This window comes from Podarcis filfolensis, assembly GCF_964270895.1.
Source record: "Podarcis filfolensis genome assembly, chromosome: 17".
NCBI lineage: Eukaryota > Metazoa > Chordata > Lepidosauria > Squamata > Lacertidae > Podarcis > Podarcis filfolensis.
In genome coordinates, this window is record NC_139621.1 from 23,259,021 (window position 1) to 23,276,401 (window position 17,381).

General features: G+C 39.7%; 1 protein-coding gene across 22 annotated transcripts in view; it reads right to left on the reverse strand.

Annotated features, from left to right (window-relative positions):
• NFIB (nuclear factor I B) overlaps positions 1–17,381 on the reverse strand; it is a 295,932-nt gene that overhangs the window by 64,150 nt on the left and 214,401 nt on the right. For all 22 annotated transcript variants that reach the window (XR_014543000.1, XM_083593437.1, XM_083593447.1 and 19 more), the window contains exons 4-6: positions 7,791–7,859; positions 5,973–6,093; positions 4,818–4,936 (exon numbers count right to left, since the gene is read on the reverse strand). Coding sequence is in view for 21 of the 22 variants with exons in the window: in XM_083593437.1 (XP_083449563.1) it covers positions 4,818–4,936; positions 5,973–6,093; positions 7,791–7,859 (309 nt within the window). In the remaining variant the exon portion in view is untranslated. The remainder of the gene's footprint in view (positions 1–4,817; positions 4,937–5,972; positions 6,094–7,790; positions 7,860–17,381) is intronic.

A 17,381-nucleotide genomic window follows, 5' to 3' on the forward strand; every position in this document is an offset into this window, starting at 1 on the left:
ACCCTGGGGATGAACTGTACCAGGTCCCTTGGTACTTACCAAGTCTGAACATCAAAACCATAGTTCTCGGTGCTGAAGTTGCACAAAACCAGACCTCAAATGTGCCAATTCATGGTAAGAAATACATCTGCCCCTGAATTTCAGGAGACCGGAAAAGTGTTTTCTGATAACGCAACGTAACAATGTCTTGGGTGAAGAATGATGGACAACAGGTGAGTGCGATGGAATTCTGAGTGAAGCGAGCCCCAGATATAGAACGTCAGAGTTGACTTTGATGGATAAAAGGGGTGTAAAAAAGAGTGGAGCTGAGCAGGGAGTGAAGGGGGTGCAATGAGGGAGAAAATGAGTGTTTTGTGTTCTGGTAGGATTCTCAAACCACATGTCTTGTGTGAATGTATACAATAAAGAATCCTATTGCTCTCTAGAATTGAGTAGGTGATGACAGGTATTTTGACGACCACTACTGGAAGTCTGGGCTTAGTGGATTGAGTGAACTAGTTAACTCCAAGGACCAGGGCCTCGGAGAGGAACCTAGAATGTGTCAAAGGTTTCCCCTGAAAGATTGATCATGCTGCCTATAACAAACCAACCTTATTCTAAGTTGGAAACACATTTGTGTTTGCACATTCAGGATATGCGAAGCCTGGCAGTTTAGTTTACAATGGAAGGCTGTGCTTATCACTGAAGCACATCAACGGAAGTTGTAAGTATTTAAGTGTTTGAGAGTCAAAGTGACATGACAGACATCTCTTAAAACTAAAGAGAAAGGATAGGAATCAATTCAGTAACCATTTAGAACGCATAGCAAGGAATCGGCTAATAACACTCCAAACACATCCATGCAGCACTATAATTACTATAAACTAATATGAATTATCAGTCAAAGGTTAGACTGCAAAAAAGTAAAACAGTCCAGTCCCTATAATAAATCTGCATGGGAAAATTATTCCTGATACACCATAGTTCATGATAAAGGAGCTGCAAGAGGTTGGACAATGACCATTTTTGAAAATTGCCTCTGCAGACATAGGCACTTGATGTTTACCCATTTTCTTTCCCATTTTAGCCTATGTCTTTTGTGTAATTCATGTGGCAATAGCCACCAGCGATGTCTTTCCTATCAACATCTATTACAGGAGCAGGACTAAAGCAATGGAACTAAGATCCTAAACAAATAACATAGGCTGCTTTTCTCAATGCCTCAAGTACTACGAGAAACGGAAAAAAAGATTTATCGCCCAGATATGTTTTCCTACACCTCAGTTAAAATTGTTGACTATACTTAAAATTGCCAAATAAAGAAAGGGGAGGGGCACAGGAACTTATGCCACTCCATAACCCTGGCCCCTTAAATGACCGGTTTTTACCATGAATCCGTTTAGACACATTTTTTTTCCTTAACTGCAGGTCACCAAAGCTTAAGCACCACAGAACTCTGCACTCCACAACTAGAATTATGCAGAGACCACCATGCAAAGGAACTTAAAAGATTATCCTTCTTGATACAAGCATTCAAGTTTTAAGAATTGGGTGACTTTTCATGAAATCAGTACCAAAAATCAACGACAACAAAACAGAGCATCTGTTCAGATGGTGCTCCCATCACTCATTGCATTTCCCCTTCCTGTTCCCCTCATGGTGTACAGAAGTGATCACACAAATGGGAGCACGGGATTGCATCTTATTCTGGGTATGGGAATCACTCTAAATATCAATAACTAGGGTAAACGAGAATCCTCCTTAAATAGTTGTGAAGGTTCCTAGTACAGACGACCACTTCTGCATGTGGTGAGGGTAACTGAGGAGAATTAAAAATAAATAATTGAGGATCAATTTTGATGTCACTCTTTGGGAGATGAATAAAGAGCAATGTCTGAGCAGCCCAACAGATGTTGATGATGATGATAATAATAATAATAATAATAATAATAATAATAATAATAACAACAACAACAACAACAACAACAACAACAATAATAATACCAACCAATAGGCAAGTCTTTTTATTTTAAGCCCAATCCTATATCCCCATGTTTGCAAATATATGTATGAAAAGATGCAAACAAAACTTGCATTATTTATAGAAAGTTTTTTTGGGGGGGAGTACATTCCAAATTGATATTTTGCGGTAAGTGGGAAGAATGTAAAAACTGACCCAAATAAAATATTGTTTAAACATGCTGTAAAAAGATCCTTTGGGGGAACGGGGGATACTGCCTGAGGTGCAAAGGGGCTGAGACACATAAATATTTGGGGAATACTAAAAAGGAACTTTTATGATTGGTATCACAACTGCTCCAAAGAGTGTAACATTCCCTTGAAATAAAAACCCTGCACAAAAACCATCTTCTTAATGCTATGTTAAAAAGAAACGAGGCAAAAAACCCATGATCAATATAAATCTGAAACAAAGACTATTGCATACCGTATACAATATGTAATTCATTTTTATGTGTAAGCTAGAAATAGTTATTAATTGCAACTGGGAAACTGGATAACATCATGAGGTGATGAGATGAAAGATAAGGATCTTCTGAGAATGGGTAACTTTCACTGGCTCAGGAGAAGTTATATCCTTTTACCACAAAATACCTAATTCTAGTAACCCGTGCACTTTTCTGTATAATATCACAGGTCTTTCAAATAGCAAACAAGGGCATGAAATCCTGGCAGAGACAATTGGCCATAACTAAGGAAGTTTGATTTTTGCTGATCGGATATGCTTTGCTTGCCTCCGTTATGTGCTAGGCGAGTTTCAGCTCCTCAACCCCACTTCCATGCACTGATGTCAGAGGATATCAGTGATGATGCCAGAGGACATCAGTGAAAGACTTGCCGCCAACATAGGCAACGGCTCTCGCTGATGTCGTCTAAAACAAGGCATTGGGGCTCAGCAGTTTGATCTCGCTCAGCCATGGTGCAGGAAAGCCCTCCCTTGCTGGCAGTTGCAAGAAAACAGCTGCCACTGATGTCCTCTAAGGCAAGACAGTGGGGCTGAGGAGGTGGAACTCAATCAGGCCTTATTACTATTGCCACTTAGCTAGGAATATGGCGTATCACTTGTATCAACAGAAAGTCAAATGTAAAGAACTGTTTTATTCAAGTACCCCATTTATATTTCAGATACTTCTTACATAAGGGGAGGAACTGGTTGATAGAACCAATTAAAAATGGTCCTTTACGACAGGGGTGGCTAAGCCTCTGCCTGGATCTGCACTGCTAAGCCAGGCATGTCCAAAGTCTGTTTTGGGGGCCTAATCCAGCCCATCAATCAATTTAATCTGACCCCCGTGGCAGTATATGTACTGGGGTAAAGTCCTAAAAAAAGCTTTGGGGTAAACTTCAATCCTAAAAAAGCTTAAGAACTTTGGGGTAAAATTGTAAAAAAAAAAAACAGCTCAACAACTTCAATCCTAAAAAACAGCTCAAGAACTTTGGCCGGCCCTCACACATGTTCACTTCACCAAATCTGGCCCTCTTTGGGAAAAAAGTTTGGTTACCCCTGCAAAGAATTCCACCAAGACTTCCCAATTTGTCTGCTCTTAAAAGATACTCTAAATGACTGGCCATGCCAGGGGTGGTCATCAAGGCAGTGAGCTATTCCTCCTTACAACTGAACTATTAGGAGCCATGTATTTAGCATTGTGGAACTTCCTCCCAACTCATATTCTACAGGATTCGAAACCTGCGGGACCAGAGATTCTTAGAAGACTGAATTATTTAAATATCTGAATTATTTAAAAAGCAATTGTAATAAACAGATTATGCTAGAAGGATTGAAAGAAGTTCTGTAAGGAGGATTATGTGAAATATTGCAAAGAAGACTATGAAAAGAACTACTAGTTAATGATAATTAAAAGTAATAAAGAAATTAGGAAGTATTCAAGTTTCTATTTGGTTTTAAGGTGAATTTTTATTTTATTTGCTGCCTGGTTTGTTTTTTTATGCAAGCTTTATATGAATGCCTTAAAGAAATAAAAATAATGAATAATAAACGGAAGGTGCACTTTGTTATGTTTGTTACGTGCAAGGGCAGTGAGCAGCATGATTGCTGGCTAAAGGTCTATAACTTTCAGGGTAGCAGTTACTGGGCAGTAGAGGGTAAACTAGTATGTTCATTGGCTTATATGTATAGATAAACAGAAATAATTTAAGAACAAAGCAAAATGAAAATTTCAAGACATTAGGGAGCATACAATAGGAAGGCAAATCACCAGGGTTAAGGCTATTAGATCTTTTCTGGACCTGCTTCCGCATCTCTATTAGCAAACCAACATGGGGAAATAAAACAAGTGAAGCCATTTATTTTTCTTCATACCACAGGCAGCTTTACTTTCTTAATGCTTTCACATCAACTTGCTATTAAAGGCACAGGAACAAGACCAGAAAAAAGGCAGAATGTTTATTCATTTTCTTATAAAATATACGGTGAAAGCTTAATAATTTATTCAATTATTTACCGGCGTTGCTAGATTCCGCTAGCCAGAGAGTCAGATGAATAAATTAATATCTATCCCGACCCTCTAATTTGACAGGTTTAGCTTCCAGTGAAAACTGTTGTTTTAGTAAAAGGATTGGTATGCATATTCACAATATCTGGGTGTAAAAATAAAAAAAAGGATGATGGTAAGGTTAATGATGGCTAATGGACACTACTTTGTAAGTCTGAAAAGTCTAGGAACATACTTCAGCCTAGTAGTAGATTTAGATTTGAATCTCCATTTCAAATTGCAAAGCATGAATGTATTTATGAGGTAAAACAAAATTCCATAAATGATAATGTGTCTGAAGCACTATAAAGACATGGATTTACTCACCTTGATCTCTTTCATGCCATGTCCTGCTCCCAGCAGCTGGTGAATTGGGGGAAGGATAAAAGTCCCCTGTTGGGCTTGGTTCCATATTCTCATCTATGGATATAGTTTTGGGTCTCTTACTGTGAATATATAAGAAGAAGCATTAATTTAACTGCCTTTATGTGTATTAAAAGTAACAACAGGCAGCTCTTTTGATCCAGATGGCATGTGTCAAGCCTAAAACTCTTCATGGGTTAAACCAAACTCTGATCTCATGTTTCCAGATCCAAAAACCTATTGCTCACATAGGATCTCACTAGATTTACAAGGAGCATCTCCACCTCCATTGTTCAGCCTGGATACTGAGGTCCAACTCCAAGGGCCTTCTGGCAGTTCCCTCACTGTGAAAGGTGAGGTTACAGGGAACCAGGAAGAGGGCCTTTTCGGTGGTGGCACCTGCCCTGTGGAACGCCTTCCCATCAGATGTCAAAGAAATAAACAACTATCTGATTTTAAACAACATCTGAAGGCAGCCCTGTATAGGGAAGTTTTTAATGACTGATGTTTTATCGTGCTTTTATTCTGTTGGGAGCTGCCCAGAGTGGCTGGAGAAACCCAGCCAGGTGGGTGGGCTATGAATAAATTATTATTACTATTATTATTATTATTATTATTATTATTATTATTATTATTATTAACACTTCTTACATCACCAGTATTTGCTGTTGTTGCTGTTACTATTGTTTGAAAAAATAATCGCTTTGAAAGCTTCCACTCTATTTTGCTGACTTTCTTGATAATGTAAAATGTATCACCACACCTACTTGATTTTTCCATTTTAATAGAAAGCATTGGAAATATTTAACTGTTACTTGTCTACACATAATTAAGAAGTACAATATTGCACCTCATTGTCATTTTATTTACACGCCGCCTTTCCGCCGTTAAAAACTATGCTGAAGGAGGCTTACGACATAAAAAGCGTTGCATGATTACAAAAGATAACAATGGTAGTCTTAAACTGTAAATAAAGCACATCAATAAGTACACTGCTGAACTGAACAATTTCCACATAAAGCATAAGATATAAAAATAAAAATACAAAAAATAGCAGCAGCAGCAGCAACAACAAACACCCTAATGATAGCTAGATCTTTTTAAAAATGATATGCTCACCTGGTTGGTGGAGAGGATAGTGACCTCTGTAAGTTTACACCCGAGTTCATGTCATGGTAGTATGGTTGACTTGGAAGTTCTCCAATGGGGAAGTTCACTCCAGCTCCCTGGGTTATAGGCGCTAAAGAACACAGCATTAAGATAGTCACACCAGTCTTTAAACAGCAATTTAATACTAACAAAAGCACACCCTTAAACGAAGTTCTCTCTCTATTTTTGTCTAATGAGAAGCAAGAGGAAATTAATTTTCCTAGTTGTATAACTTGAGGAAAAATTAACCCATAACCAGGGAAAAGCTAGACAGTTATGTGATTAACTAGTTCCTTGAGTTCTCCCGTTCCCTCAACATTTAATGAAAAAAGTGAAAATTACTGTCACAAGTACAATACTTCTGTTATATAATTTAAAATGTATTTATTCTGGACGCAACAACACAAAAATGGGATTATTTTAAATGCAGCATAAACACATGCTTGTTTCAGTTGGTGAAACAGAATATCTATTGGAAAATAAACTCTTATTTTACATACATTAATATGCTCCATGCATTATTTTCACTTTCATGAATACTAGCATGCATTACATTCCTTATTTACAACAAATGTGTGTATTTATTATTTCTTGGTGCCCTTCAATCAAATTCTTGGGGTAGTTTACATACAATTTACTTGCTAATTGGAAGGGCCCAGAACGTTAAACTAATTGTTTCATGTCACAGTATAATAATCTCAAATACACCTGAAATTGGAAGTTTTCACTGTTGCTGCATATTTTTGAATGACTTTAATGCAATTTAGAATACTAAAGGCTGCAATTGTGTGCCCATTTACCTGAAAGTAAGTGCTAGGGAATACAGTGGAATTGACTCCTGGGTAAACATGCAAGAGTGCTGTACATTAACACATTTTTCTATTCAACCAACAACTGCACTTTACCATGCAAGTATATTCAAAAGCCATGATGAATAATCTTAGCTCAGGCTATTCTCTAACTATAGGATGCTCACTGTATGTATTATTCTCATGACAGATAAAGAAATGTTCCTAATGTATTTATTAACTATTCTGAACTAAAATTAAGCTTCCTATTTATAACATTTCTTCCTTGCTGGCATAAGAAAACTTATTCCTTGTTTAACTGATTTCCATGCTTATCAAAAAAAACTTCCTCGCAATCTTCAGTATAAACTAAACTTGGTATGCAAACCTTTGTAGAAAATAAAAATGTCTGAACAGATCAACCTGATACTTCATTAAAACAAGGCTAATAGTATAGAACTGAAACTATTAATTTAATGACAATCTCACTCTGCTCTTTCAACCAAAGGCTTGCAGCCCAATCCTATGCAGGTTTATTCAGAAATTAATTTGATGGCACTTATTCCTAAGGAAGTGTCCATATGTTTGCAGCCATAATCATATATATTTGGTGGACCTCGTTGAATGGGATTAATTTATTAAATATACTCTATAGACATGTAACTTATCTACAGGGCAAGTCAGAGTGTTAGCAGCTTGCTCCAAGTCATTTGGTGAAGTTCATAGGGTTCATTAATCAGATATATAATCAGATCCTACTGTATAAACACTAAACAATGCGTATAACCCCCAAAAACAGCCTGTATTTTTAAAAGCACATGGTTTGTCAGAATATGCCAATTCAACAATGGGAGGCCAAGGGAGAAGAAGATTTCACTATAACACATGTCTAGGGTTCCACGGACTTCAAATGTTAATGCTTCCTGTGGTTTGGAGTTCAGATTCTTAGCCAGAAACATTGTAATACACAAAACTATAGGCTAAAAGAAGAGAAACTTACTTCTTGACACCCGCACCAGTTCCGATACATTGAAGACTCCAGATTTTACAAAACTATCCTCAAGATACACTGGAAGGGAAAACATGAAAAGACAATTAGTTACATTGGGGTGAAAAAGACATTCATAAATTCAAATCCCCACTCAAATGCTACAAAACTAAATTGTCAGAATGTACCAATTAGTATGAGACTTTCTACATTGGTAGATTATTGCAAATAAATAGCATATAATTGCTTTCTTGATCGGTTTTCTATTTGTTTTGGGAAACTGCCCCCCCCCCCCATGGAACTGGGCAACACCAAACTTGCACACAAGCAAATGTTTCAAGTATGTTTCACAGTGGCTAAAATGGCAAACCTTTAACTCAAATAGATTTTTTAAAATTGTTATTATTTTGTTATTATGTTACGTATTTTTGTGTCTTGATGCTGTAAACTGCCCTGTGTTTCTCAGATGATGGGTGGTATATAAATAATAATAATAATAATAATAATAATAATAATAATAATAATAAACATCAGGAAGAACTTTCTGACGGTAAGAGCTGTTCGACTGTTGAATGGTCTGTTGTGGGCTCTCCTTCCTTGGAGGTTTTTAAGCTGAGGTTGGATGGCCATCTGCCATGCATGCTTTAGCTGAGATTCCTGCAATGCAGGGGGCCAGACGAGATGCCCCTTAAAATGTGTGTGCATGTTTTACCCAGCTGAGTGGCAACGGAGAGGTACCACCTGTTGTGTTTCGAGACTCCATAGCCACCCCCTCGTTGATGCATAAGACACAAGGACACGGATATTAGGTTAATGGTTATTGGGCAAATTGAGGCCACAACTTTATTGGTTACAGATTATGAGCGGTATTGGCTTAGGCACTGGTTATATCTGACTCCTGCCCATCATGCAGGGAGTCCTATAAGGGTCCACCACCAGTAGGGGAGCCCCATCAATGCAAACCAACTCAAGCTCCCCCTGGGTTCCCAACGGGGTCGTGGCATGGCCCTAACCCTGCCCCGGACTTCGGACATGATCAACACCCCTGGATTCATTTAAGGCAGCCTTTCTCAAGCAGTGGATCCCCAGATGTTGTTGAACTACAACTCCCATCACCCCTAGCTAGCAAGGCCTGAGCTCAGGGATGATGGGAGTTGTAGTCCAACAACATCTGGGGACCCACAGGTTGAGAACCGCTGCTTTAATGGAATACCCTTAAGCTTGGAGGGACAGGCGATGGCCACACCTCACCTCCCCCATCATAAGATCAACCAATGCCTAACTGCCAAACCTTACAAAGTTGTGATGATTGCTATGAGGTAGGCAAAAACCAAATGGCCCATGCTAATTTGCCAAGTGAAAAAATTCCTACCAGACCCCTCAACGGTGACCAACTGAGGTCCATAGCAAGGCCAATATCAAAACCTGAAAATAGGGTGGGTGGGCGGGAGATTGAGGAAGCGAGCCAGAAGGAAGCTCTCTGGCTCACACCACCGTTTAAATGGGGCCCGGCCACGCCCCCCCCAGCCAGTGGATTGGCTGGTTGGAACAATGATGTGGGCGGGGACCTCTGGGAGACATGTGACTCTGCCCCCCGCCCCTCGACGGGAGTGGATGGCCATGTGATCCACTGCAACTCCTCCCCACAGGGAAGTGGAGTGAATATCTATTTCCCTTTATTGGTAGTAGAGCACCCAGCCAGGTGAGATTTGAGATTTAGCAGCCCACCAAAAAGCACTGCAACACAGCAAGAAATGGTCATGCAGGATACAAGGTCCTTTAATCTCCAGACCCTCCTCCTGACGCACAAAACAGAGGTGCAACTCGGCTTGTAAATACGTTCAAATGCATTGCAAATAAAATTGATGAGGCATGTGGCCACTGCAGGATAGGGAAAGCGATTTGAGAGGAGGAGTGTTTAAAGAGTGGACAAGCGCTGCTATTTTTCTTTTCCATTTTCCTTCTTATCTCCTGTACCTGCTGATTCTCGCCCCCCCCCCCCCCCGGAACGGCCAATTTTTATTTTTTTTAATACAGCGATTTTGCACTGAAGAGGTTTCGCACGGAGCAGCTGTTTAAAACATTTAAGAAACTGCGCCATGGAGTTGCCTTTAGCAACAAGCAGTGAAAATAAACACACTGCATGCTTTCCTTTGGGCTGAGGAAACAAAATGGCTAGGTTGTGCTCAAGAAAGCAGAAGTAAGGTGACAGACAGAACTCGAGGAAACGTCATCACAAACGTAAAGCCCTGCCCAAACAATGCACCTTAGTGTGTTCACAGTTGCGTAATGTGCAATTTGAAATTAGATTCTCTTCCTTTATAGGGTTATCTGTGGGTTGGAAAAATCCCAGTCAGCTGGCAGAAAAAGGGGAAGCTGCCCCTTGAATGAGGACATCATATGTACACCATCAGAGAGAGCGCGCACTTTTAATCCACTTTAAACTCGCATGTGGAACCCTAAACTAGAAAAAATAGCTGTGCTTAGAGAACAGGAGTACTAAATGTTGTTTAGCATCCATTTTACGTGCTTCAGCAGCCCCCACCAGAAAACAAAATTGCATCTATTGGGCAGTGGATTTAGTAGATAAGGGCAAGAAGTTGCTGGAAGATACTTGCCTACATGTTTAATTTCCACCGCATGCAATCTGGAGTAAGGTTACCAGATTTTTTTCAATGAATGCAGGGACACTTTTCAACTTCAATGGATTTTGTATGGGGACTAATTTGTAAATCCAGGAACTGTCCCCGGGAAATGGGGACATCTGGAGAACCAAGTTAGAAGAAGAGGGGATACTCTGCCCACCATTAAATAAATAGCAATTAACTTCATCTTAGCAGTGAAAAGGAAATTGAAAACCTTTCTTCTCTTTGAGCAGCGTAAAAAAAAAAAAAGTTTCTCCCTAGCTTTTGTATATTCCTTGACCTGGAAAAAGGAAGCAGCCTAAGCACCCCCCTTTTCATTACACAAAGCGATACTGAGAGCAAAACCAGCTCTGAAAACGCAGCAGACCAACAGTTTCTATTTAAAATATTAAATGAGTGTTTAAAAGCTTAAATGAGAGTAACCACATAGCTGGTGCCGTGCTGCATTACGCATCATCCCCAAGCACTCTGCTCTGCAAGTTGCATTCCAAAGGTACCTTTGAGTACAGGAAGGTAAACACAATATGTTCTAGCACCAAGAGGATTTGGTGAGGATATCTAGTTAGCAAATCCACTGTGGCTGGGTACTTGACTTCCAGCTGTGTGATAGAAAATCATTCTATATTTGCAATCTGCTGTGATGGAAAATCACTCTATATTTGCAATCTGCTGTGATTTGGTTGCAGAGGCGGCAAAAGGTAAGCAGCAGAAAGTTCTTACCAAACTTTGAAGGGGGGGAAAAGCTATTGCTGTTATGTATGCGTGCACAATGGCTAGATGCTAACCTCTGTTGAAAAGAACATTTCATTTTTATATCATATCATCACAGTTTGTTCAAAGGAAAAGAAAGAATTTCCCTCCCACATTGCATGGTGCTTTAACTTAAAAAATGCTGTGCTATGCGTGCCTACTCAGAAATAAGTCCTACTGAGTTCAACAGGATCTATCACGGGACTGCAACCTAAGTAATTCCTGCATTAACTCATAATATACATTTAAATAGAACTTCTTGGCATATATTTCTCATTTACTCCCTTTCTGGTGGCCAGATTTCACAGCACTTAAACCTAATATAAGGATCTAGCAGCATCACTGACTAAAGACTCATTTTGCCCAAGAGATAATGTCATGTGGAATAGTATAATTCACTAATTATTATCGCTGCTAACTTTTAAATCTGGTGGAGGAAAAGACTCTTCCTGCAAAAATATGAACAATGCCATTTGTTATCATCAAATGAGATGCCTCCGTATTTAAAGACCAAAGAGCTGGAGAGGTTAATTGCTTTCTTCTTTTTTAAGGAGATGTGAAAACCCCTACTTTAATACTACAATTATGAGGCTGGTGTCATTGTGAATACCGGGCAAAGACCCAAGTACTGTGTGCACCCATCTCTTAAAAGACAAGTTTGGAGCAAGTTGTCATAACACAGCCTGTGAAAAAAAGAAGTACCTGAAGGCTATGTGGACTTTCAAAATGCAAGCTAGTGCTTAAAAATGGATTCTCCTCCATTCAAACACACCAAATTACTAGCTGTAAATCTTGAAGGTTTATGATATAAAATATTTCATCCTACCAAGAACTACCTCTTTCAGACCATTTAAATCACAACGGCAACTTGTGTTAAAGGGCCTAGTTCTACAGATACTTAAAATACCTGGTCTGGTATTTACAAATCTTCATTCAGTGCATTAAGGATCTTTCAGTTTAATTATAAATTTAGGAATAAAGCTATACTGGTTGTTGTTGTTTATTTCAAAGACTAGAATTGCCTTCTGGTCGCAATGAACACTATTTACAGCTCATCAGACTATGTCTTGATACTGGACTCATCATGAAGAAAGAAGTAATCAAATTGTGCTCAGATACCACCTAATACAAGTTCAAGACCTGGGCATCCAACTAGTAAAAAGAAAAAAAGGGGGGGGAATCTGACCAACTGACCAGTCAAATGTAATCAAGGAAAGTTCAATCATTTTTAACTTGATCAGAAGAAAATGATGCTTTAATTATCACAGGTTTGGCACATGCTGACTATGAAGGAATTCACACATTTTGATTGGGCTTTGTAGCCACCACAAAAAAGGCTATGTTTGTCAGGTCCCTTTTTCTCCCTCAACTAGCAGGGACTCGTTCCCAACATTGTATTATGCCTCTAAAACTAAGCACAAGGTAATAATCCCCTGCTCCCTTTCCAACTGCAAGCTTTGGAGCTAGAGAGACTGCTGGAAAATTGATGGAAGATCAAAGGTGCCCTGAGGAACTTCTGGAGCAATTCCTCATCTGGGAGCATATGTCATGCTGTATTTCTGAGGTGTTCAGAGCCCGGCAGAAATACAATTGTCCAAGGCTGGGACTTGTAATCCTCTCAACAACAAGGTGAGACAGCACAGCAGGCACTGAGAATGGACTTGGGAACTATAGAACATAACTTTTTAAAATGGCAAATAATTGGTATAGTAAGGTGCAAGGTTTCTATAAATGTGAATTATTCAGTCACTACTGAATGGCTTGTCTCTTTGGCTTTTATTATCGAACAATAGGGTCAGCCAACAGTTTTACTTACACACACACACACACACACACACACACACACACAATCAAAAATGAACTCAACTTAGAGATAAAGCCAAGAAACAGCTATTATTAAAAACAAAAATTATAAAGGCGGATGTGCAATGGGCAAATAGGGAATATCCCTAACATCAACTATCAGCATCCTTTGAACAATCCTTTCTATCAAGTTCAAACAAGAACACGCAGCAAGTACTCTTAGAAAGTACTACACCATTAGGAGCTCCTTGCATCATGAGATTTATCAGCACCATAGCAGATGTAACTTAAACATGATCTACATAACGTACTCCCTGTGAGATTGTATCACTTCAGAATCCAGGTGGGAATCACATCTCTGAAGCTTCATATCTCTGGAATCGCACCAAAAGCTTGCGGCAAAAGGAACATTCAAATGTCATATAGAAGTGTTTTTCTTTTAGCCTTGTGTTAGCTTGCCATATTTACAGGTTTTGAATGCGGGTGGGAATCAGCTGGCACTTAAAATTGTGTCTCTGCTTATTTGAATTAATTCCGAGGAAGTTTTGTTTGAGGTGGCCTTAATAGCCAAGGTGAAGTATCGTTAGTCATTATACTGTCTATGCATTGTAAATGTATTTCACAAAGAATAAATGGTATTAGGGGAAGGAGGTGACAGTTGGCAACTGGTTGGTTATTCTGTTTGTTGACTCTCAGTGAACATGGGAGTGTAGAAACTTCAAGCAAACGCTGGCTGGAGGAGTTGCCAACCTGACAAGTAAGGATTTACCTTCAAGTCTTGTGTAAGGTGTCTATTTTATCACAAATAGCTAACAAGCACACCAACGCTTATTTTTGTTTGCTCTATTTATTTTAGAAAAGAGAGAACTTCCAGCAACCTTGCATCTCAAAGGCAGGGACAGTGAAACCTCTTCCATTTGCCAATTGGTAAGGCCAACTGTGTTGCAGACAACATCTGCTGGCTACTTCAGATTTTATTATTACTGTTTTTGTGAAAAAGAAAGCCAGAAATGCAAACATGGAAGAATAAACACATTTCACTTTAGTTTTAGTAACTTCCTGCATGTCTCTTGCACATGGCACACTGCAAATCCAAACAAACAAATCATTATATTTTAAGCGAAGGGAAGAACACTGTGATCTCTGCCAACATCCCTTCCCATTCAGAAAGAACACTACCCTGCTTTATATTCTGAAGAAATCTCAAAGTGGTTTACAACACATTAAATCATCAGTGTGGTGTAGTGTTTAGACTAGGACTTGGGAGATCAGGGTTCAAATCCCCACTCAGTCCTGAAGCTCACTGGGTGACCCTGGGCCAGTCAAAACCTCTTAACCTACCTCACAGAGTCTGTGTAGGGATTGACTGAGGAGGGGGGGCTGAACCATGTACTCCTTGGAGGAAAAGGTGGGGCACAAATAAGCCCTTCTGCTTACCTGTTTCGGAAAGCTGGAGGGAGCCAGCCAGATGGAGATGTCTTTAACCAGCCTGGCATCCAGAGATCTCCACCTGGCTGCAATTGGACCTGTGGCAATCTAAAAATGTGCCTGGCACCTGGGGAATTCCTAACACTGATAAACAGATCTGGCAGAGTCGAGAAGGAAGTTAGTACAAGAATCTGGGGCATATTTAATGGTTTGGGATACTTGAGGTGGTGGCAATGTTAACTACGAAAGCTTTTTGGATGTCTATGTGTTTTGATGAGAACTTGGTGAAGACATAGGCAAGGAAAGGGGCAAAAACCTCTGCTTGGCCACTGGGCCTGTAGTACTGTATGTGGATGCTGCAGCTGTACCACCGCAAAGTTGTGATGTTGCACAACTCGAGCGCTCCTTATACCCCCTTGCTATAGCCTCCCCGACTTGCACAGGCAATGAAATGATGTCATGTGATTCCAGCTGTGCTACAATAAGTTGGTGAAACTGGGTTCCCCAACTAATACATGTGTTATGTATAATCAATTCGCATGTAGGATCTTGTAAAATGTAGCACCTGCCTATCAACGGTAACTGAATAACAACAAATTCCTCATATGTTGCAATCATTCCAGGAAGGAACAGCTCAGTTTATAATTGAATATGGAACTGTGCCATCAGAGTTCTTGCCCTGCAGCAACACACACACACAAACACAGAACCTTCTCTCAAATGGAGATTTACCAACTGCAGCCAATATGTTTAAAAACAGGTCAATAGAAACTGGGAGCTTCTTGGTCCAAAAGCCATGCAACTTCCAATCAATGGGTTTCTCTGCCTACTGAAAGTGTTGGTCCATCTGTTAATCAGGTGTCATGGGCAACAGCACCAAAGTTCATTTAATTAATTTATGAAAGCTTTAGGGATACCAATGGTTTGTGTGTGATGGCTGATATGGATTTCCAGCTTCTTCATGGTGCTACAAAGATTATGAGAACAGCGACTGACGTGTGTGACATTTCATTTTCATGAAACATTGGTTTGTCTTCCCACTACTGGCTGAATCTTAAGAGTGAGCTAAGAAGCCCATTAAAATTTGTGGGACTGTTAAGATTTCAAGCTTCTCCCTACAACGAGAAAATCTGCTTTTAGACACTAAACACGGGCACAAAGAAAAACCTGAAACCACAGAAAATGGTATGCTGAGTGTTGCAAGAAAAAAAGTATTGTGTAGGATTGGGAATAGCTTATGCAGGAACAGATTCTCTGCCTAGTACTACAGGAGTTGTGTAGATTTTGTGCTACTGAAGTTAGTAAATTTTTGAAGTTCATTAACAAACTAACTAGTGCAGGATCTCTAAACTTGTGTTCAATTTCCCCACACGAGAGACATGAGTTTAACACCTAATTCTGCAGAACTGGAAGATCAGTTACTTCTTAGAAATGCAAAAAAACCCCAACCATTGAATAAACAAGTAGTGATGTAGAAAAAACACATTTGAACATGCCACTGGAATTTTACAGATCGATCTGCCCAAGCAAACAGAGGAATTAACTACAGTTCATTTGTAATTTTGTAATTGTAACTTTTTTTAAAAAAAAAAACTCCATATAAAATAGCCAGAATAACTGAAACAGCAAGAATCACGAAAGGAAATTGTAAACTTTTATTGTGTGCGGGGAGGGGACAACAAGGGTTGCTTGTAAAATAACAAAATGCCAGTGCCTTAACTGACACCATAATCCAACGGCACTATAAGTATGAGACACTTCCCTTAATTCAAGACTAACAGACTTGGAAGGAGCACCACTGCTCCAAGAATCCATACCAGGGGGAGCATGCAAGGGCAACACTTAGGCCATAACTTTTCTACCCTTCTTGCCATACAGGTTAGTTCCCTGTCGACAAGAGGGTTAGTTATAGTTCAGTAAAATAATATAGCCATCCATGCTCAAAACACATGCAACTCAATGAAAAACTACTAATTATATTTTCAGAAGAGCTATAAAGATAAAGACCACCTATTACGACTAAAAGATTAATTCTGGAGCCATGTTAATGCTTGTCCCGCCCTAAACAGCTAACAGAAAACCATTACATAGCGTGCATAGTCAGGCCCAAGGGTACGTAGCTCTTCCAAGGCTGCTGACCACATCTATCGGAGTATTCTGATAGATCCCTGGGATCCCCAGCCAGAAGAGGCATTCTACTTCCAAGGCAAACACAAGCTATTTCGAGGAAGTGAATGCTTTTTCTTCCCCTCTGCTTAGTTTCAGCAAATGATTTGACACGCTGGACACCATGGGATGCATTTATTGGGGTCTATCTTGTAGCCACAATTAAGAGTTTGAGAGTGGGCCAGACCCTCCAAGCATCCACAAGGGCCAACATCGATGTCGAAATCCAGCATTGCCTGAGCTCTGCGAGCGCAGCTTTCTCCTGTTTGAAGTGCAGAGTGTTTGAGGACCAGTACATTCACAAGGAAAGCAAAATGCTTGTTTAAAAAGCTATTGTACTACCAACCCTTACTGTATGCTTGTGAAACACGGACTACTTATAAACACCATCTCCAACTCCTCAAAAGATTCTATCAATGGTATCTCCAAAAAAAAATAATTACATATCACTGGGGGAAGACAGGCGAACTAATGTCAGTGTACTGGAAGAAGCAAAGATCACCAGTGTCAAAGCAATGATTCTTCAACATAAACTTTGTTAGACTGGTCATGTGGTTTGGATACCTCATTATCGTCTGCCAAAGCAACTACTCTATTCCAAATTTAATGGAAAGCACAATGCCGGTGGACAACAAAAGAGGTTTAAAGATGCTCTCAGGGCAAATCATAAAAAATGCAGTATAAGAACAGATAATTGGGAAACAGTGGCCTGAGAGAGCTCTAATTGGAGAATAAAGGTAAAGGGATCCCTGGCTGTTAAGTCCAGTCGCGGACAACTCTGGGGTTGTGGCGCTCATCTCGCTTTACTGGC